Source organism: Cervus canadensis, chromosome 14 (assembly GCF_019320065.1).
Source record: "Cervus canadensis isolate Bull #8, Minnesota chromosome 14, ASM1932006v1, whole genome shotgun sequence".
In the NCBI taxonomy this organism is placed as follows: domain Eukaryota; kingdom Metazoa; phylum Chordata; class Mammalia; order Artiodactyla; family Cervidae; genus Cervus; species Cervus canadensis.
The window spans coordinates 30,558,522-30,582,580 of NC_057399.1; the positions used below are offsets into that span (position 1 = coordinate 30,558,522).

The window sequence follows — 24,059 nt, forward strand, 5'->3', positions numbered from 1 at the left end:
CAGAAGAATCCCAGAGACAGAGAAACCCGGTGGGCTACGGTTCATGCGGTGGGGTCACAAAAAGTCAGACGTGGTACAACTGAGCGACTGAGCACTCACACATGGCCTCATCTGAAGCTCTCTGATTCCTCCTCCTCCAAGAAGTCCTCTCAGACTCCTGTTCACTAAAGGTGTCTTTCCCCCTGAATCAATGCATACAACTACCTCATATGAATTTGTTTGGTCCTTGTGTATGACTGTCAATCCTTTTCCATTGTGACTTGCTTACTATTCAACATGATAAAAGAAAAGGCTGAGATTGTTTTCTTAAAAAGGCCATTTTTAGAAACCATTTTATAAATAGATTCTTATACAAAGAAGAAACATATACAGAGCACCCAAATTACCAGTAAGATGGACCCTAGCCCTTCTTTCCTGCACTGGAAAACAGAACAAGAAAAATGATTCCAACTTGTTCTTAACTGTTTCCACCTAGGCAGTCAGTTTTTCAAGTAGCATTTCTATTCCTTTGCTGGTGTTTTTGCGTTTTTCCAAGGCAGGAATCAGGCTTTTCAGTCCAGCTTTGACTTTATTTGCAACTTCTTGATCAGAACTCTGGAGAAGGCTGAAGAGAGAAGACAGAAATAAACAACAACAAAAATGTATTTCATAAAGCCTCTTAGATTGGTCTGCAAATACTACCTTCACACACACTGTAAAAAATTCACTGACATGTGAGAGAAGTCTTATATCTATAAATATGTTTTTTTTTTTTCATTCATCAGACGAATGATGAGGGCTAGAAGTCTATTCTAAAACCACATAGCTTGTCCTGCTTTTACTTTGTCTTAGGACGGAACACGCTGCATTAAGATTGTTTATTACATTTATTTTATCTTGCCTTCTCCACCTAGATAAGCTCAAGAAGAGCAAAGACCCTGTGTTTTATCTATCCCATGGCACTGTGGTATAGAGCAGACAGTCAAGAAGTGCTTACTGAGTAGCTGAGTCCACATCTGCAGGTAGGTGTGCATGGAGGGAGGTGGGCCGCGTAAGAGGGAAGCAGTTAATGAGTGGCCTTCTCGCTGCACTCTGTTGCTAAAACATTGAATGAAGGGGCGACGAGCTTTACCCTAGACCTTACCTGTACAGATTTGAAAAATACCTCTGACACTCTAGTAACTATACAACCAAAAGCGTGCATTAAAATTCTCAAAGGCTGCAACTTGCTGGCCTCTAGAATGGAATCAACAAAAGAATCCACCTTCTACCTCACAGGGTTGTTTTCTGAGGCTCACATGATCTCGTACCTAAAGCACCTAGCCAGAGCCTGACACGTAGCTAAGTACTCGATCGATGTGAGTCACTGAATAAGATAAGGTCAGCTCTGCTCTCTGAGACCTTGCTGGGGCACTCTAGCCCAGGTGAGCGGAGCCCTGCAGGCTGGCAACAAGTAGGCCCCTTTCTCTAGATAGGGGCCAGGTCACAGGCACTCTGTCGCCAAACACCAGGGCTGAATTTCTTATTCTCCCCTGACTTCCTCATGACCACATTTACTGACCACTGAAGTACATCCTAGAAAGTAATCACTTGGCACTTTTGAAAGATCCTGGCTGCAATATTTCCAGAATGTCCATAGAGAGGAGGGGAAATCAGCAGCCCCCAACAGCATTCCAATGCTTGTGGGAGATGAGTAACGAGTTCTGCCTGCCACCTGCAAAGCTGAAAGGTGCCCTCCTAACAGACTTGTGACTCACTCGGTGTTTTTATTTTATATACCTTGGCTAAACACACAGTCACATTGTGCACAACAGTAATACAAGTTAATATTTATTGAACATACGCATTAGACCTAATGCTAAGCATCATGTATGCATTATCTCATTTAGTTTTCCTAACAACCTAGGATTATTATTAATCTCATTTTACATCCAAGAAAATTAAGGCTCAGAAAAGTTGAATAATTTGTGCAAGGCCACACAGTGAGCCAGGAATGAACCCATGCATTTAAATGCTAGAGAATAATGTTTCCCTGAGTTATTTTTCAGACTGCATACAAGGCTGATTTTTGTTTACCCAGAATGAGGCTTTTCCACTTACTCCTAAAAAGATACAGCAAAGCAAACAAACCAAAAACAAAAACACATATATGTACTGCATGAGTTTAAAGAAAAATATAAACAAGCAAAGAATCTTGCCAAACAAGTCAAGCACATGACAATAATCTATAACCAAATAAAAAATAATTATAATAATCAATTATTAACTTATCTACAGCTTCACTTCTCTTAGAACCTCAGATATTTCATGTTTTAGTTTTAAGGAGTACTCATAATAAACCTATAATATCCTTCTCATGTTTGAAATCCACCCAGGGGGAGTTCTGATTGATGATCAATCTTAAAAAATTAATTTTATGGCACTGCCAGAATTTTTAGTTAATTGTGTGTAATGAAAGAATATGTCAGTAGGTGTTAACACTGCAAACACCTAGTAATGAAATCCATGTCAAAAAAATTCATGTTTCAACTAATGGACTCCAGCTGCTCAACATCAACTGGAAAATGAGTTAATTTTAATGAGGAATAAACTAGTGATCAATATCACCTGTGCATCTAGAGATACTAATAAACCAAAAAAAATGAATGCCCATTTGGAATGTATATATTTGTGAGTACATGTGTACCAAATCAAAACATAAACTGAAGAAATACATATGATGTATAAACAATACAAATTAAATTGCAGAGGATCTTGCATGTGAAATACTATGGGAAATTCAAGCTGAAACCGGTAACTGTTTTTTCCAAAGCTTGATGACACAGCAGGGGGCAAAAATCAACAGTAATTGCTTTAAAACAACACAGAGTCTATTTTAAAATGAATATCCTTATTAGAAGTGTTTTATCTGGGAACAGAATACATGGCAATGTCAATGCCCTGTAAATTATAAACTCACCGTATGTCCAGGCAAAAATATACAAGTTAACCATATGTCTCAATTCACAAATCATCAATTTTCTATCATTTTAGTTAGAAACAAAGATAAGTAGGTAGACTGTAATAGCAAATGCTCCTTGAATCCAGAATAGTTGAAAACAAAGAATTATATGTAAAGTCAGTTGTGATTTAAAAAAAACCTTCATCAGAGTCCAGAGGAACAAAACTAGTTCATTAAAAAAGCATACAATTATACTGTGGTCAAAACAAAAAATATGGTGAAACAATCAAATGATGCCTTGTAAATGCCGTAATTTTATGATCCTTGATATCCAAAAGAGGACATATGGAAAAAGTGATATTTACTCTCTAATATTTGGCAAATTCAGACCAAGGGTGACTGAGAGGAATGCTGGACTACTGAAAACAGACATTCCAACCGAGAAATAAATGTGAAAGAACCATGTTTTGCACCAACAGGCATTAAGGATAAGAAGCCTCAGCAGGAAAGACACACACTCTACATACCTAGAGAGAATAATGGCTCCTCGATTGACACTAGCCCAGGACTTCAGGTTCTTCACACCAACACGTTCTATGAGTGTTTTTGCAAAACAACCTGTAAAATAAACTGAAACTTCATGAACGTCATATACCAGTATTTAAACTCCCAATCACTCTCTCTCTACTACTCTTAGAGTGGGAAACATGTTTTAATAAGAAAGCTAATAGAGTTCTCACCCAATATCACTTAACATGAAAAATTCCAGCTCAGCTTGACATAACACATTTTTAATATAGCCATTTCTTTCAACCCTGACCCAAATCTCCAGCTATGTTTAGCAGTAATTACTCAAGAGAAACAATGAATTTTTATAAAATGCTCACTTGGTCAGGTTTGCATTTCTTTGTACTATTTAATGATTTAACCCTAATCTGAAAGTTATTTAGGAAGTAAAGGTGTAACAGCAGTGTTTGGTTAAAATCAAGTTGCTCCTCAAGGAAAATGCTCACTCCGAAGGTGCCATGAACACGATTATGTTTTCTCTCTACAACAGTAAACCTTTGTTCTTCCATCAAAAATACCATTCATCATTTGTTACTGCAGTACATCTGATTCCCAAGGTTTTAGGAGTATATTATCGTATTCACTGGGTAATCTAAGCATGACTAACTCTAGGACAAAGGAGAAACTGAATACCAGGATCTGGTACAGATGGAAGTAGAGACAACCTATTGTAAAGGCAGCTATCTTGGGTAGGTCCTACGTATAATTCATTCAAAGATATCCAATAGTGAGGAACCTTTAAAAACCAAGGGGTCTATGGCTATTTCACTCTTTGTGGCTCGTGCTCAAGAGGGTCAGAAACCAGCTGGTGAGGCAGATGACATTTTCCAAAGGTGGCCACAGCAACATCTCCTTTCCTGCGTATGCTTCTAGAATAGTGCCACTTCCCCATCTAGAGGTGGAACTGGTATCTTCTTGTGAACTGGGTGGGCCTTTGTAACTGACTTCAAAGTATGGTACAAGTGACCTTAAATCACTTCTGAGGCTAAATCATGAAGTACCATGTACCTACTTCATTGTCCTAAAACTGGACCACTATGTTGTAAGGAAACTCAGCACGCTAGAGAGAGGGACTGAGACTGCTGGACTTAGCCACTGCCAGTCATGGTGTAAGTAGATACTCCAACCCCAAGTCAAGCAGCCTTGGATGACTCGGGGTAGAGCTTCTGAGCTCCACCAAACACCGACCAACTGACTGCTGTTCTGAAAACTACTAGGTTTTGAGGCAGCTTGTTACACATCAACAGATAACCAAGACTGCTAGCCACACATTTGGTACTACATGAAAATGATGAATACTTCGAGTCCAAGTAGATGTGTTTTAGGGTTGCCAGTGCAATTGAAATAAGGAGAAAAGTCACTAGAAAATTCTTCACATTTTAAAAGCAAGAAAACTTTTTCTGACATAAACTCAGCTCAACTATGTATCAACTTTTTAATAATGAAGATGATGATTCAATATATTATTTTTTCTTCAAAGTTTATTACAAGAAGATTTTTTTATTAAAAAAAAAGTTACAGTGAGAAATAGGGCCAAGTCTATCTTCTTAAAGACAGAGTGAGAAGTGACAGCTCTACTGCCTCAGTGATTGCCTTGCTAGCCATCAGCACTGCAACTTGCCTCAAGACATAAATTCATGATCTGTCACTTTTTCCAGACACAGTAATAGAAAGCCCAAACTGTTTTAACTCAGCGGGAGGAAATCTCTTTAGTGGCTAAAATAGAGTCTGAATCGAGTTTGAATTTAGAAAGAGAAGGTCTGGTCAAAGAGACAGGACTGACAGGGGAAGGACATGCAACTTCTCACTTAGATAAAAGATACTGTCCTCCTGGGGAGCTGAGTTTCTACAGAGCAGCTGTAAGGTTTATGAAAAACCATGAAGTGCCAAGGACTGGCTTGCTCTTTGGTCATATGTATTCCAAGGCCAAATTGGCATCAGTTCAAAATCTCTGATAAGGGTAATTTTCTTCTAGTTATCCTTTCCTCAAAACTAGAGATAAATATGTTTTTCAATTGGGGTGATAATACTCACAAACGGGCCCTCCTACTCAGCTCTCACCATCCTCAAAGAACCAAATGGCATTTTAATGCACTGGACAAGCCTGTTTGGAGGTCTGAAGTAGTAGAAGAGGGAGGGAGGGTGGGAAAGGGAAAGAAAATGGAAGGATTCAAGGAGACATATCTCCAGGGGAAAAAGCAGTAACCACTAAATCATTTCTTACAGACATCATGTCTGAAGACGCAACAAGCTTTCATCTGAGCTTAAATGACCAGCATAAAGTTCAAGGATGCCAAACATTACTGAAATTTCACATACAATACCAGAAGAGGTCAAGCTGCACAGCCTACCTTCTCTTCCACGTTCTTTCATCTTTTTATCTTGCTCGATTAACCACTTCAGAACCAAATGTCCAGCAGGATGTTCTGCTATGTGAAGCTGTGAGAGGTCAAAAACACATTAATTAAGAAGCTGCCTTCATCCACCTGATATCACCACATATGGATAAGGTCTCAGGCGAGCTAAAAGTTCCACAAGGCTTAAGAGGTCTTTACTGAGAATGACTACTACTCCTGGAGAGAAAAGACCTACTCCAACCCCAACCGAAATGAAGACAGTTATTCAAGATAACACAGCTCACACTCAGCTTCACAAGCTCCAGATTGAACAGCTCTACCACTCGGCTCGTCTTAAGATCACACAAACCACTTTTCAGATCATCATATGCAGTTCTGAGGAGCAACACATGGAAACACTGAAACTCGATGTTGAACGATGTCTAAGTACAGGTGCCTGAGGAGTGCTGCCTGGTGAGCAGGATAGGAAACCATCCTTCAGCTTACCCTCCCTCCTTTTCAAGGGCCATATGAACTGTTTGCATAGAGATCAACCTCTCCGTGTCCAGTGTGGGAGACAAGCTCTATCTCCATACAGAGGAACTTTCAAGACACATGCATCGTCCCAATTTGTTAACAGGATCTGCTCCATGATGGCAGGAGTCAGGGCATCTCTAAGACCTCCGGCTCATTTCTTTCCGCATCTCTTGTGTTAGACAACGGTCGGCTCCCCAAACATGTCTTTCCATCAGGAGCTCACAAACCTGCACAGGACGAGGCCCCAGCAGAATCTGGCTTCTGCCTTCCCCTTCCCTCTGCTCACTGATTTCCAGCCCCCTGTGCCTGCTGTTCTCAAACCTGCCGAGCTCTTTACTTCCTCCAGGAGGCCACACATGGCTCTTCTCTCTACCTAGAATCTTCTTCCTTCACTCATCTACCCATCTTCTGGGTCTCACTGCCCTGGGAAGTCCTCTGAGGACAAGTTGGTTCCCGTTCGTATATAATGATTTGTGTACACATATTTATTTAACTATGTTTCCCCAAATGGCATTCTCTGTTTTAGGTGGGGGTAGGGGGAGTGTGGGCCACTGCCTAGCACATAACTGGTGCATGAACCGATAAACTTGAGATACAAGACAGAATGATACAAGGCCCAAATAACATAAGCAAGAGCAATCAGAAAGAGCATAGAGGATTTTCCTGATGGTCCAGTGGCTAAAAGTCTGCCTGTCTATGCATGGGACATGGGTCCAACTCCTGGTCTGGGAACTAAGATACCGTGTGCCAATGGGGCAACTAAGCTTGTGCACCCTAACTGCTGAAACCCACTCACCTACAGCCTGTGCTCTGCAACAATGGAAACCCTGTGCATTGCAACTAGAGAGTAGCTCCTGCTCGCTCCAACTGGAGAAAGCCTGCACACAGCAACAAAGACCAACGCAGCCAAAAATAAATAATAGTTAAAAAAAAAAAAAGGAAAGAGCACAGAGTTTCTGCTTGAGAGGGAATTAAGAAAGACTTCATGGAGAAGGATTCTGAGGACTCGGAAGGATGAATAAGGCAGTTTCTGCAGGAAGAGTGCAGGTAAATGGAAGTATGGGCAGCACTTGCGACTGAGAAAAGAAGTACACAGAAATGAAGAACTACAAAAGTCCACAGCAAATTCTAAACTGAATTAAGAACACTGAGAATGCTGGAAAGGCAGCCTGGGTCAGTCATGGACAACATCAACAGGAGTCTGTTTTTACTCTGCAGATAATGTAGAGTCATCAAAAGACAGTGAGTATTAAAGTGAGTGTTAACAGCATTAATGTACTGTAGATAGGAGGTGAGTGAATGATCATTAAAAGGCTCTTTCTAGCAGTGTTCCCAGAGATGGGAGTTTCTGTGGCCAAAGCAGCTGTCCCGCCCGTCTCACGGTGGCATCTCACCTCTCCGTCCTTGCCGCCGGGATGTAGTTCTGCTGCTGCCAAGCTGGCGACGGCGTCCATGGCAGGCTGCACGTCTCCCGTGGCAGTGCCCAGGATGTCAGCCACCAGCACGCATGCAGACTTATCCAGGACCACCTCCTGGGCGTGTCCCTGCAGGTAGCTTACCAAAGCTGGAGAAATGGACTCTAAGAGCTCTCGTCTGCGGATCTCTGTGTCTTTCTTACTGTGGGAACATGATGAATGAAGAATCAAGGGAAGATGAATAGCAGAGTTAATGCTTTCCTCATACAGAAACCTCTAAGGCTTTTAAGAGCTAATGTCCTGCTCTGCTATAATTGTCTGATTTCTGCTATGCATATGGATAAGCAATTGGAGGGTGGGATAGTTTTCATTTTTGGGTCCCCAGGATCCAAATAGTGCCTGGCACAGAATGGACACTCAGTAAGTGAAGCTCGCCTTGTGTAACACACACACACACACACACAAAAACCCCAAACCAAATAAAGACAACAACAAAATATCTCACAAGACAACACATGTCTAGATTATAGTATGGATTCTTCTCTCTAGAGGACCTGATTAACTGGTTGCTTTAAACATAAAGCAAAATCATAAAAAACCACACACCCAGACACCTAATATGTGCTGAGTCTCAGAGGCAGGATACTTTCATTTCCTTTTCAGGATAAAACTTTTAAGAATCTGCCACAAATACAGGCTTAAAAATGGAATTCACCTTTGGAGTCTGAGGGAGGAAGCATGAGAGGTGGACATGTGTGTCACTCAAAATGAATGAACAACTGGAGCGGGCTTAAGCCCTTACCTGTGTGCATTACCATCTCCCTTCTGCAGAACTTCAATGATCTCTCGTACCGTGTGAGCAGGATCTCTGGGGCTTAGTAAATACAACAGGACCTTCCTTCCATATTTGTCATTTACTATGTTCGGCAAGGAATTGATAATTTCCTGTAAAATTACAGAAGCAGAAAGTGAAACTATACACTTAAATTATGCTTAGAATATGAATGGAAAAGAAGGATACATAACTTTCCTCCAACATAATGAAAAATGTACAGCTAGTTCTGAAATCGTCTCATTAAAGCTAAAGAAATTTCTTACACATGGAACACAGAACTGCTTCTCTACTGGGACTAGCATTACTGAACAATCCATTTATAGTTGACTGACCAAGCCCAAGGACTTAAGGAGCTAACTCATTCATCGTAACCAATATTTCTTAGGCGGCTATTACTTGGGACATTGCTTGCTGGGGCCACTGAGCAGATACAGTTAATTTGCAGCTGCACTTAAATGCAGCATCAGCATTGATCGGGACCATTCTTCCTAGAATTTCCCCACTGAGATGTATGTGAACGGAGATAAAGAAACTCTGTTAAATAGAACAAGTGGATAAAGGCTTTTAAAGTTAGGTTACTTATTCATAGCAAATGAAGTATCGCATAGAAAACAAAAAGAGGGGGGAAGGGAAAAAACTGCAGAAAGACTCTATGGAGCAGTTACACATAATTGCTTTCTATGACATATCCCATCAAGTTACCAAGAACAGTAACCTCCTTTTCTAGTTGTTTAAGGAACAAAGGCAATGTCATCCCCACACCAAATGAGCTCCCGTATAGATTTGGTGATGTTTACTAAGACAGAGGAATCACTGTGTAAAACTTCCTTTATTCTAAATATGCAACAGAAAAATCATTAGCCTTCCCCTCTCTAACATTCCTATTTCTTATAAAACAAACCTAATAATTATATTCAAAGCCACGTGCATCTGAACACCAGAGATTCTTCAGAACTGGTTGGGGCCACAGAAAAATTCCAGCCCAACCACCCATGTTTACAGAAATGAGGAACCCCGAAAGGGAGGAGGTGACCCACAGGATGACACTGAGGTGTCAGTAAAAGGGCTCTGACTAGTCTTGGTCCCCTGACTTTCCAACTCTAGTCTCTCTCAAAGAGAACATGTACCCCCCTCATCAGGAAAGGAATTCTCTAGGAGATGTTATATTCAGATCTGCTATTCTCTTAAGTGCCTATCAATTAGAATGAGATTAGTAATTTTATTGGGGGGAAAAAAAAACAAGCTGGAAAATAGGTACAATAGATATCACTACCTCAAAATGAATACAAATTTAAACCACTCAGAAAAAATGAACTTAAAATTTCAGCAAAAAATTGGAAGACAGAAAAAAAATGTAAGTTTATCAAGGGGATGGGAGCTTTTCTCCAATTTCAAGGTAAACTTGCCTCAAAGTAGACTCGATATATGGATTTCTGATAAAGAAGCATTTAGTGCCACAAATATGGGCTACCTTTAATGTGGCTTTTTCAATTTCAAGTTTAACTAAGTCATAAAAGAAAACAAATGCTTTAATCAGTTGAAGGAAGAGACTGAGAATTATATGTAGCTTAAGTGAATTTCTACAATCATTAAAAGACCTCCATAACTTTGCTGTCTTTAAAAAACCCTCTGGGGTATTATACCTTTAAAACACTTGATTTTTTGAAGGGAAAAAAACAAAAAGGGAAGGGGTGGGGGGGATGCTGTGAAGAACTATCAATGGCTGCTATTTGATTAGCTATTTTCTCTTAGTATAGGAAGAAAAGGGGGGTGGCATGAAGCCATCATGTATTCTTCAATGCACTTGGCCTTCTCTATAGCTTCTACACTTAAGGGCCAGTGCAGTGTATTTAGCTTAGGCAGAAATGGTTTCACTTTAACAAGATGCATATAAAACCCATGAAAAACTACTACTCAAGGACTAGCCCCCAAATTCACTGAAATTTAACTACATTTCAGTTTGCAATTAAGGAATTTAGTATCTACACTCAGGTTGGTCTGTTTCTTGAAATAGTGTCATGTTTATAAACTAACAATCCTAAGAAACTAAAAAATGTTTACTTAAAAATGTGGTGTCCCAGATGGCTAACAAACACATGAAAAGGTGCTCAACATCACTCATTATTAGAGAAATGCAAATCAAAACCACAATGAGGTACCATTACACACCAGTCAGGATGGCTGCTATCCAAAAGTCTACAAGCAATAAATGCTGGAGAGGCTGTGGAGAAAAGGGAACCCTCTTACACTGTTGGTGGGAATGCAAACTAGTACAGCCACTATGGAAACAAGTGTGGAGATTCCTTAAAAAACTGGAAATAGAACTGCCATATGACCAGCAATACCACTTCTGGGCATACACACTGAGGAAACCAGATCTGAAAGAGACACGTGCACCCCAATGTTCATCGCAGCACTGTTTATAATAGCCAGGACATGGAAGCAACCTAGATGCCCATCAGCAGATGAATGGATAAGGAAGCTGTGGTACATATACACCATGGAATATTACTCAGCCAAAAAGAATTCATTTGAACCAGTCCTAATGAGATGGATGAAACTGGAGCCCCTTATACAGAGTGAAGTAAGCCAGAAAGATAAAGAACATTACAGCATACTAACACATATATATGGAATTTAGAAAGATGGTAACGATAACCCTATATGCAAACAGAAAAAGAGACACAGAAGTACAGAACAGACTTTTGAGCTCTGTGGGAGAAGGTGAGGGTGGGATGTTTCGAAAGAACAGCATGTATATTATCTATGGTGAAACAGATCACCAGCCCAGGTGGGATGCATGAGACAAGTGCTCGGGCCTGGTGCACTGGGAAGACCCAGAGGAATCGGGGGGAGAGGGAGGTGGGGGGGGGATCGGGATGGGGAATAAGTGTAAATCTATGGCTGATTCATATCAATGTATGACAAAACCCACTGAAATGTTGTGAAGTAATTAGCCTCCAACTAATAAAAAAATTTAAAAAAAAAAAAAAAAAATGTGGTGTCATTTAATTCTCCCCCAACTCCTACTATCTTAGGAAAAAAAAAGTCTGAGCAATGCTGTATTATGGAGTACTAATTCATTTCTATTTGACCTGGGGTACACAAAGGAGAGAAATTTCTAGATGATCACTTGGAGAACACTGAGTGTCAGAACACATAGAGACAGGAAGAGGGAGCTATATAGCGCAGCTGATTTGTGTTGAATTTGGTCTTTGGGTTCAAGTTGTGTAACCTTTGGAAAAACCTTAAACCTCCCTACACATCAATTCCCTTCTCTGTGCAAAAGGAAATTGATATACCTGCCCAATCTGTGGGCCACTACCAGGAGTAAATAAAAAAATTCACTCTGCAAACTGGGAAATGCTATACCGTCCTCTCAATGTACAGCACCTTTAACTATGGAGATTAAATAAAGCTGATGGAGTCATGAACCTGGTATCCTCAAAAGAGAACTCCAACACCAAAGGTTCAAATGTACAGGTTTTCAATTCATTTTCCCTCTGACTTAGAGAAAATCAAAACAATTTTAATTGTTGTAACTTCTTTCCCTTATTTGCTTTACTCTAAAGCAGGTATGTCCAAAGAAAGGCAATGCCAAAGAATGTTCAAACTACCACACAATTGCACGTATCTCACACACTAGCAAAGTAATGCGCAAAATTTTCCAAGCGAGCCTTCAACTTTATGTGAACCGAGAACTTCCAGATGTTAAAGCTGGATTTAGAAAAGGCAGAGTTCAAATTGTCAATATCCACTGGACCACAGCAAAAGCAAGGGAGTTCCAGAAAAATATTGACTTCTGCTTTATTGACTATGCCAAAGCCTTTGTGTGTGGATCACAACAAACTGTGGAAAATTCTTAAGAGATGGGAATACCAGAGCACCTCCCTCCCTCCTGAGAAAACAGTATGCAGGTCAAGAATCAACAGTTAGAACTGGACATGGAACAACTGGCTGGTTCCAAATTGGGAAAGGAGTATATCAAGGCTGTATACTGTCACCCTGTTTACTTAATTTATATGCAGAGTACATCATGCGAAATGCTGGGCTGGATGAAGCACAAGCTGAAATCAAGATTGCCGGGAGAAATAGCAATAACCTCTGATATGCAGATGATACCTCCCTTATGGCAGAAAGCAAAGAGAACTCAAGAGCCTTTTGATGAAACTGAAAGAGGAGAGTGAAAAAGTTGGCTTAAAACTCAGCATTCAGAAAACTAAGATCATGGCATCCGGTCCCATCACTTCATGGCAAATAGATGCAAAAACAATGGAAACAGTGACAGACTTTATTTTCTTGGGCTCCCAAATCACTGCAGATGTTGACTGTAGCCATGAAATTAAAAGACACTTGCAGAGGATCATGTCATCTGCAAACAGCGAGAGTTTCACTTCTTCTTTTCCTATCTGGATTCCTTTTACTTTTTTTTCTGCTCTGATTGCTGTGGCCAAAACTTCCAACACTATGTTGAATAGCAGTGGTGAGAGTGGGCACCCTTGTCTTGTTCCTGATTTCAGGGGAAATGCTTTCAATTTTTCACCATTGAGGGTAATGCTTGCTGTGAATGCAGCATATGAATGCTTGTCATATATAGCTTTTATTATGTTGAGGTATGTTCCTTCTATTCCTGCTTTCTGGAGAGTTTTAATCATAAATGGGTGTTGAATTTTGTCAAAGGCTTTCTCTGCATCTATTGAGATAATCATATGGTTTTTATCTTTCAATTTGTTAATGTGGTGTATTACATTGATTGATTTGCAGATATTAAGAATCCTTGCATTCCTGGGATAAAGCCCACTTGGTCATGGTGTATGATTTTTTTAATATGTTGTTGGATTCTGTTTGCTAGAATTTTGTTAAGGATTTTTGCATCTATGTTCATCAGTGATATTGGCCTGTAGTTTTCTTTTTTTGTGGCATCTTTGTCTGGTTTTGGAATTAGGGTGATGGTGGCCTCATAGAATGAGTTTGGAAGTTTACCTTCTGCAATTTTCTGGAAGAGTTTGAGTAAGACAGGTGTTAGCTCTTCTCTAAATTTTTGGTAGAATTCAGCTGTGAAGCCATCTGGTCCTGGGCTTTTGTTTGCTGGACGATTTCTGATTATAGTTTCGATTTCCTTGCTTGTGATGGCTCTGTTAAGATCTTCTATTTCTTCCTGGTTCAGTTTTGGAAAGTTATACTTTTCTAAGAATTTGTCCATTTCATCCAAGTTGTCCATTTTATTGGCATAGAGCTGCTGGTAGTAGTCTCTTATGATCCTTTGTATTTCAGTGTTATCTGTTGTGATCTCTCCATTTTCATTTCTAATTTTGTTAATTTGGTTCTTCTCTCTTTGTTTCTTAATGAGTCTTGCTAATGGTTTGTCAATTTTGTTTATTTTTTCAAAAAACCCAGCTTTTTGCTTTGTTGATTTTTGCTATGGTCTCTTTAGTTTCTTTTGCATTTATTTCTGCCCTGATTTTTAAGATTTCTTTCCTTCTACTAACCCTGGGGTTCTTCATTTCTTCCTTCTCTAATTGCTTTAGGTGTAGAGTTAGGTTATTTATTTGACTTTTTTCTTGTTTTTGAGGTAAGCCTCTACATAGAAAACCCTAAAGACTCTACCAGAAAATTACTAGAGCTAATCAATGAATATAGTAAAGTTGCAGGATATAAAATTAACACACAGAAATCCCTTGCATTCCTATATACTAACAATGAAAAAACAGAAAGAGAAATTAAGGAAACAATACCATTCACCATTGCAACAAAAAGAATAAAATACTTAGGAGTATATCTACCTAAAGAAACAAAAGACCTATACATAGAAAACTATAAAACACTGATGAAAGAAATCAAAGAGGACACAAACAGATGGAGAAAAATACTGTGTTCATGGATTGGAAGAATCAATATTGTCAAAAATGGCTATTCTACCCAAAGCAATCTATAGATTCAATGCAATCCCTATCAAGCTACCAACGGTATTTTTCACAGAACTAGACCAAAGAATTTCACAATTTGTATGGAAATACAAAAAACCTCGAATAGCCAAAGTAATCTTGAGAAAGAAGAATGGAACTGGAGGAATCAACTTGCCTGACTTCAGACTCTACTACAAAGCCACAGTCATCAAGACAGTATGGCACTGGCACAAAGACAGAAATATAGATCAATGGAACAGAATAGAAAGCCCAGAGATAAATCCATGTACCTATGGACACCTTATCTTTGACAAAGGAGGCAAGGATATACAATGGAAAAAGACAACCTCTTTAACAAGTGGTGCTGGGAAAACTGGTCAACCACTTGTAAAAGAATGAAACTAGAACACTTTCTAACACCATACACAAAAATAAACTCAAAATGGATTAAAGATCTAAATGTAAGACCAGAAACTATAAAACTCCTAGAGGAGAACATAGGCAAAACACTCTCCGACATAAATCACAGCAGGATCCTCTATGACCCACCTCCCAGAATATTGGAAATAAAAGCAAAAATAAACAAATGGGACCTAATGAAACTTAAAAGCTTTTGCACTACAAAGGAAACTATAAGTAAGGTGAAAAGACAGCCCTCAGATTGGGAGAAAATAATAGCAAATGAAGAAACAGACAAAGGATTAATCTCAAAAATATACAAGCAACTCCTGCAGCTCAATTCCAGAAAAATAAATGACCCAATCAAAAAATGGGCCAAAGAACTAAACAGACATTTCTCCAAAGAAGACATACAGATGGCTAACAAACACATGAAAAGATGCTCAACATCACTCATTATTAGAGAAATGCAAATCAAAACCACAATGAGGTACCATTACACGCCAGTCAGGATGGCTGCTATCCAAAAGTCTACAAGCAATAAATGCTGGAGAGGGTGTGGAGAAAAGGGAACCCTCTTACACTCTTGGTGGGAATGCAAACTAGTACAACCACTATGGAGAACAGTGTGGAGATTCCTTAAAAAACTGGAAATAGAACTGCCATATGACCCAGCAATCCCACTTCTGGGCATACACACTGAGGAAACCAGATCTGAAAGAGACACGTGCACCCCAATGTTCATTGCAGCACTGTTTATAATAGCCAGGACATGGAAGCAACCTAGATGCCCATCAGCAGACGAATGCATAAGGAAGCTGTGGTACATATACACCATGGAATACTACTCAGCTGTTAAAAAGAATTCATTTGAATCAGTTCTAATGAGATGGATGAAACTGGAGCCCATTATACAGAGTGAAGTAAGCCAGAAAGATAAAGAACATTACAGTATACTAACACATATATATGGAATTTAGAAAGATGGTAATGATAACCCTATATGCAAAACACAAAAGAGACATAGATGTACAGAACAGACTTTTGGACTCTGTGGGAGAAGGCGAGGGTGGGATGTTTAGAGAGAACAGCATGAACATTATCTAAGTGAAACAGATCACCAGCCCAGGTGGGATGCATGAGACAAGTGCTCCGGCCTGGTGCACTGGGAAGACCCAGAGGAATCGGGTGGAGAGGGAGGTGGGAGAGGGGATCGGGATGGGGAATACATGTAACTCCATGGTTGATTCATGTCAATGTATGACAAAACCCACTGCAATGTTGTGAAATGGTTAGCCTCCAACTAATAAAACTAAATGAAAATAAATAAATAAATCTCACAAAACCTTAAAAAAAAAAAAAAAAAGACACTTGCTCCTTGGAAGAAAAGCTATGACCAACCTAGATGGCATATTAAAAAGCAGAGACATTTCTTTGCTGACAAAGGTCTGTCTGGTCAAAGCTATGGCTTTTCCAGTAGTCATGTATGGATGTGAGAGTTGGACCATAAAGAAAGCTGAGTGCCAAAGAAGTGATGCTTTTGAACTGTGGTATTGCAGAAGACTCTTGAGAGTCCCTAGGACTGCAAGGAGATCAAACCAGTCAATCCTAAAGGAAATCAGTCCTGAATATTCTTCGGAAGGACTGATGCTGAAGCTGAAGCTCCAATACTTTGGCTACTTGATGCAAAGAACTGACTCACTGAAAAAGACCCTGATGTTGGCAAAGATAGAAGGCAGGAGGAAAAGAGGACAACAGAGGATAAGATGGTTCAATGGCATCACTGACTCGATGGACATGAGTTTGAGCAAGCTTTGGGAGTTGGTGATGGACAGGGAGGCCTGGCATGCTGCAGTCCATGGGATTGCAAAGAGTCAGAAACGACTGAGGGACTGAACTGAACTGAATGAAGTGCAAGAAGGTATGTACACAGAAGAAAAGTGAAGGAAGAACAAAAGAACTCCCTTGTGAAAACCTGTGGCCATTCTGACCTTGTGATGGACCCTTGTCAGATTCGTTGGCATTCCTGTTTTGCCACACTCTTTTAAGAAGGAAAGGTAAAAGTCAAAATGAAAGGTACACACTGGAAGCAGGGTTAGAGCACATATGGATTTTCAGTGGAAGAAAGAAATGCAAAATGCCCATCCACACCCATCCATGGTGCACATTCCTCCGTGGGAGCTTGTGTGTGGAACAAAAAGAAATGCTCTTTAAGAAACCTTAAAGAGCTAAAATCTAGCGGGATAGGCAAGAAAATACAATAAAAAGTTAAAACTAAAAATAAGAGATTTAAATAATGAATAAAAACAGAAATGTAAAAAGAAAGATCATTGGCAGTGATTATTTTGTTTAAAAAATATGGTGATTTATCCAAAAGTCCAACTTTTGGGCTGTCCTCAAAAACTTGGGATGTGGTTATTAAAAGTACAGTTTTGATTTTGTCAGATGGAAAAGCTATGGACACTGGTTGCAGAACAATGTGAATATACTTAATATCACTTAACTGTACACTTAAAAATGGTTAAGATAGGAAATTTTCTCACAATTAGAAAGAAAAACAAGTTGGAAGACCTATCACCATGGGGCTCACATTCCCAGAGATGGGAACTGGGGGTGGCTATCACCTTGGACAAGGCACGGACACTCCCCCCTCTTTCTTCACAATGCCCCCACCACCCCTCCAACTTGGCCTGCCTCACTCATTTACCTGCCTGGTCAATGAATGTTTCTGAGTGTGTAAGCCCTGGGTGAGACCACAACTAACTGCTAAATGAACAGATGGCAAAGACAAAAACCTGTAAGAGTTTAGAGGACGTGGACAGCAGGTCCAGCTGGGAGATCAGAGAACAATATGTGGAGATTAAACTGGAGCTTGGTTTTAAAGAGAAAAGGAGGAGTGCTGTTAGGCTACAATGTCGACCTGACATTTCAGGAAAACCAGTTACTCTGAATAGAGTGCTTAGCAACACTAAGCTCTCTTGGTTATTTTTATAAGCACTGCATAATGCAACAGGTTCTGTAGTGGCTGGGCGGGAAACGCAGACACATGACTCTCCATAAACATATGGGCAGCATATCTGGCAACCCTCAGTTCTGCTAAGTAAATGCCTCAGAGAAACGAGGAGACATGCAAGATTAATTATAGAACTGTTTGGAATAGCAAAAAATAATAACAGTGTTTAAAGTTTTAAACACTATAAACCACCTAAATGTCCATCAACAGAAAAATGGAAAAATCAACTGTGGTGTATTCATATAGTAGAAAATTATTCAGCATTGAAAAATGAATGGTTTAGAACAGCTGTGGGTAAACCATGGCCTGTGCTTCCTGTGAGTTAAGAATATATATTTTTGAACATTTTAATGAGCTGTTTAAAAAAAAAAGCAAACAAGAATATGCTACAGAGACCAGATATGGCCCACAAATCCTAAAATAATTACTATCTGGCCATTTACTAAAAAAGCTTGTTGACCCCGATTATGAGTTACAAATACAATGCCAAAGGAAAGAGCAAGTTGCAGGAGAAAGCACACATCTCTTATATAGAATCTGTAAACACGTAAATGCTGTAAACATTTACATATAGCAAAAGGATAACGGAATGCATGCAAATAATAAGTACCAATCCATCAGAACAAGTATGAGAGGATGGGAAGGGGGGTGGTGTGTGTGTGTGTGTGTGTGTGTGTGTGTGTGTGTTGGGGTGTGTGTGTGTGTGTGGTGGGGTGTGTGTGTGTGTGTTGGGGTGTGTGTGTGTGTGTGGTGGTGGTGTGTGTGTGTGTGTGTGTGTGTGTGTGTGAGTGTGGGACACAAGGGTCTTGAACTTCAACTCTTTGGGAAGTTTTACTTCTGCATGCCCAATCAGTCGGGAGGCTGGGTGTTCACTGATATTATCCTTTATACCTAACTGTACAGCATTTTAGAGATAAAACATTTAAAAGTATGCATCAATATTTATTCACTCTCAAAGAGCAACTGGTCGGTGTACTTACTTCCTTTCGAGAGACTCTCTGCTCTCAAAGCAGCTGCACCACACCAACAATTCCAGGATTGGATTTTTAAGTCTGCTTATTTTGGAAAGCAAAGTAGGTGGGAAACAGTGAGTATCCATTTTGAAAGGTGAGGGCTCAGCTGACCAGGCTGTGATTTCAACCTGACATTTCAGGAGTCTGGTTACCCTAAACAGAATGCTTAGCAACACTAAGCTTTCCTGGGTATTGTTAAAAAGCACTGCATAACTGCCACAGGTTTTGTGGTGGATGGGTGGGGAAAATGCAAGCACAATTAGCATTCCAGAATTTTATCGCTAGCTACAGAGTTTAATGATACACAGAAACCCAATGAGCATTTGTCAGCTAGAGGCAGGACATCAGCAAATAAGGCCATTTTCAGGGTAAGCTGCCCTAAGTATGAGAAAGTCACTAGGAATGTGGGTTAAACAGTTGTGGGAATCAAGCTGATAAGCACAAGAAATTAAAACTGTTTCAAAAGCAACTGTAAGTGGGATAAATCTTTGGAAAAAAATTAATCTAGCAGACAATCGTGGCAAATTCTGAAGGAAGTTGGGTTTCTCTTAAAATCCATTTGGAACAGTTATGCAAATTTCAGTTGTCATGAAAATATTAAACAAAAGCAAGTGTTCAATAGCCCAGTCTGTTTCCATTTTCATGAAACAACTTTATTCATTAGCCAATCTATGGCCTCACATTTCTGTCACTGGAATGAAAAACAAGCATTATTGATTGGAGTCAAAAGGGTAATAAAGTCACAAGGAATGTGTCAAAATACTCAGTTAGTGACACGAAAGTCTTGCCAGCTTGTTTCTTCCCACAATCCTATTCCAGAGAAAGTCATCACAATCTTAAAACAGTCAAGGGAAAAGCTGGAAAATGACAGCAAGGGCATGAGAAATTCACACACTGGAACATACAGCGGGCTTCTAAGAAAACAAATCTCCTGCCCCTTCACTAGTTAGGATATTCTCCCTAATCACCCAGCTCTACTGGCCAGATAGGACTGAGAGAGGCCTTAGCACCACCACAGCCAACAGGGCAATCCTCTTCCTGAACATTCAAATGCTGCTCCCTGCAGACAGTGTGGAAGCAGCTTCTGTCACTAAGATGTCTGCAATGACCTCATCCATGTCTAACACCCTTCAGATGAACAATTGGTATCTATACAGATCATGTGGTTTTAAAAACATTTCCAGGTTTAGTTGCTGCTACCCATGTTGCAGTTTCTTATCCCTTCCCCTACAACCTGTATCACACGCCCAAAACCACTTGTCCACTAGAAATAAAGGAAGGAAAAATAAAAGCAGATCACAGGATCGGAAGTCAGAAAAGTGGGCAGTAATTAAGAACAAAGAAAATTATTTCATAATGCAGTTTCTACTTTGGTGCAGTTTTTTTTTTTTTTTTTTAAAGAGAATATTCAGTTTTTCAGAGGGCAAATTTAGTCAAGACAATGTATTGATAAGGCAGCACAGATTATTGATAAGCTGTGTAGAGGTAGTTTCTCCAAAGGGAGAGAGAAAACGGTCGTGGATGTTTTCTGCCTGGGGGGACATAAGTTCCTAAATAACTGAAGAATTACTATGTAAATAAATTTCTGATCAAATCTAAACACTGCAGTGCTGATTTTTCATTTACTATGGGGTTGGCCAAAAAGTTCATTAGAGTTTTTCCGTAATATTGTATGGAAAAACTCAAACGAACTTTTTGGCCAACCCAAAATCATATGGTCTAAAAAGTCATGCTATCCTAATTTAAGCAGTCTTTTTACACATGTTTAAAGCAATATTAATTAGTAATATCAAGTAACAAGATTATGGTTTGTACAGGAATAAAGCAACCCCCCAAATTAGGCTTAATTAAGGCAACTAAAAAATAACAAATACTGACAGAAAGCACACTTTATACATCTATGTGTGAAATCAAACTCAAATGTTTAAAAATGATATATCCATTTAACTTAAATTCAAGACCATGCAAATTACTTACTGATATGATTATCTGTTTCACAAGCTTCGTATCATCAATACAATCAAAGGCCGCCAGTAAAACCAAGTGGGAATATTGGCCCTGCAGGAATTAAAAACCAGTAAAGGTTAAAAGATACACAGATTCTCCCTTTTCTTTCACCCATGGAGTTACTTTATTAAGGTTATCAACCTGACAACTTATCCAGCATAATAGAAATGGGATAGATAAAAGTCACTCAAAGAAACGTGCTCTCTTATCAGGACCTAGTTAATTACATTCTAGGTTGAGTAACAAAAAGAAACAGATGAGCACATTCTTCAATATCAAATAGCTAAGACTCATTTTTGAAACTAACCAGATATCTCTCAAAAACAGGTATCCTGTTAATGAATAGCTACTTTAAAATTAAATTCAAAAGAAAATTACAGTCAAAGTGGGAGGAAAAAAGGACTATAAAATAATACGTTAAACTATGCATAGCATTTCAATCATGAAAATAAAAATATATAAACTTAGGTGTAATAAAATAATATATATAAGATATACATAATACACACACAAGAAATACGGAAGGAAAAACACTGTCACCTTTGGGTTGAAGGATTACAAATGATTTTTCACTTTCTTTTGAAAAATTACACAATTGCTTTAAAATAATCTTATATAATTAAAATAGAAACACCAAAAAAAACTAGAAGAATATACTTATATACTGCATATGAGAACAAAATAAAGTGAATTGCTTTTAAAAATTACAGCAGCATGAGACTATATAAATATACATTAGGACATTCACAATTGTCACTCTTTAAATAACAGAATTATTTTCATAATGACGACAGTGTTCCAAAGGTTTAAAGAATTTCTACTTTATGTTAAAGAAGAGTTTTCAAAGCTGGTGGCATATTTCTTTTCTATCCCAGATGATGATATAAATCTTTTTTTTTAAACTCTAGAGGTATTTGACTTTTGCTACCAACCAATGGGTTTCCCTGGTGGCTCAGCTGGTAAAGAATCCACCTGCAATCAATACTCATTCAGAGACATATCTGACAAATATGGCAGGAATAGCATCTCAATCAGAAACAGACTGGAGAAAAATAACAAAGGTCTAACATCTTTACTATACATATAAGATCAACAATCAACTAAAAGGGGGCTAAGAACATGAAGAATCAGTCCACAAAGTACAAATGGCTTTAAGTATATGAAATAATGCTCATAAATTAGGGACAACAATTAAAACAAAATACCATTTGCTACCTAGCTTATACACAAAAGTAAAAGTCCTTGATAATACACTAATTTGGCAAAGGTCTGGGGAAAAGCAGGCACACTTTTATGTTGCTAATGAGAATGTAAAGTGGTTCAACCTCTTTAAGGGCAACTGACAGTAGACTAAAAATTTTAAAGGCACGTACCTTCTGATCTATCAATTCTAGTTCTAGGCAGGTATCTTACAGACATGCTTCCACATATGAGCAAAGGCTATGCCCTGGAGAATTATTTGAAATAAAAAACTAGAAACTACCCAAACGTCCAACAGTAGGGACTGGTTAAATGAACTATGGAAGTTATATAATATAAAGTCAGTAACAAGAAAGAGGTAGAGAGAGAGATATATATAGAAATAAAATGATCCCTGAGATGAATTAAGTGAAGGAAACAAAGTAGTGAACACTGTGCTTACAGAAAACAACCACTGGTTTTCTGGTTCTTTAAGTCCCATACACAGAAGTGTGCCCAAGTGCAAAATATCACTGGGTGAATACAGAAGATGGAACAGAATTTAAGTGAGAAATAGACAATTCTACAATTATAGCTGTAAGTTTTACGACACTTCCTCAGCAACTGACAGAAGTAGACAGTGATAAGTAAGTCAGTAAAAACATCCATGATCTGAAAACACTACCAATCATTTTCATCTAACTGACATTTATAGAGGACTACAGCCACACATTCTTTTCAAGACATTAAGATAGACCATATGCTGCGCAATAAAATAAGTCATAAATTTTAAAAGACTGAAATAATACAGAGAATGTTCTAATATATGGAAATTAAACACTTCCAAATAACCCAGAGACCAAACCCATGGACAGTATTAGTTTATCTCACCCCCTTAGAAGCAACTCCTTAAGATAAAGCAGGCACTGCATTGCTAATTTGTTAACTTTGCAATGCCTTGTGGGGATTTGGTTCTCCAAAGAAAAATTATTGTTGATATAACAAAATTGGAAAACAATCTAACTTTATTACTGAAGACTGTCTTTTACTATTAACATCTTTCATAACTTTTTCTTTTGATATCATTTTATTTTTAAATTTTTATTTTATATTGGAGTACAATCAATTTACGATGTTGTGTTAGTTTCAGCCGTAGAGCAAAGTGATTCAGCTATATATATAGAGTTCTCTGTGCTACACAGTAGATCCTTGTCGATTATTCACTCTCTATATAATAGTGTGTATATGTTAATCCCAAACTCCTAATTTATCCACCCCCCCAAATAAGGGAACTTGCCAGTAACATTCTATTTTTATTCATTTCTAAATCAAAATAATCAAATAAAAATGCTATACAAGGGAGGGGGGATCAGGATGGGGAACACATGTAAATCCATAGCTGATTCATGTCAATGTATGGCAAAAACCACTACCACTACAATATTGTAAAGTAATTAGCCTCCAACTAATAAAAATGAATGGAAAAAAAAAGAAAAAATGCTATACAAGAAGATTTAATGATGAATTATGAATCATAAAAATTTTTCTACTTTGAAAACAACTCACTAGAGAATCTCTTATTCCATTTTGTTCCAAGCAAGTTGGCTGCCTTCTACGTGGTTTTACACTAACTCTCTTCCTAGTCTAGGACCCTACAGAAGATGACAGGTATGTATATAATCTCAGAGATCTAATTTATCTGAGTTTGAATTATCATTTAGTATATCAAGTATTCACTAGATGCCAACAGTGCTTATTGGAATTTTTTACAGGGAAGAGTTGCTGATATCACTCATTTTTAGTTCACCTGCAAATTAGAAGCTATAAAACATAATATATAAAATAATTCAAAAATTGAAAACTAATGCTTATTACTACATATATTTTAGAATTACTATGGAAAATGATTTAGTTTATTTAAATACAGAGATA

The 24,059-nt window shown here is 38.6% G+C and overlaps 1 protein-coding gene across 10 annotated transcripts in view; it reads right to left on the minus strand.

The window, feature by feature from the left end:
* Window positions 1–301: 301 nt before the first annotated feature.
* Window positions 302–24,059, minus strand: part of PUM3 (pumilio RNA binding family member 3) — a 51,049-nt gene continuing 27,291 nt past the window's right edge. For 6 of the 10 annotated variants that reach the window (XM_043486884.1, XM_043486883.1, XM_043486877.1 and 3 more), the window contains 6 exons: window positions 20,919–20,999; window positions 8,578–8,720; window positions 7,755–7,977; window positions 5,839–5,926; window positions 3,448–3,550; window positions 302–604 (listed from right to left, as the gene is read on the minus strand). In XM_043486884.1, the coding sequence (XP_043342819.1) occupies window positions 472–604; window positions 3,448–3,550; window positions 5,839–5,926; window positions 7,755–7,977; window positions 8,578–8,720; window positions 20,919–20,999 (771 nt within the window). In that variant the 3' untranslated portion in view covers window positions 302–471. The remainder of the gene's footprint in view (window positions 605–3,447; window positions 3,551–5,838; window positions 5,927–7,754; window positions 7,978–8,577; window positions 8,721–20,918; window positions 21,000–24,059) is intronic. The other 4 variants (XM_043486881.1, XM_043486879.1, XM_043486882.1 and 1 more) reach the window with 1 other exon arrangement.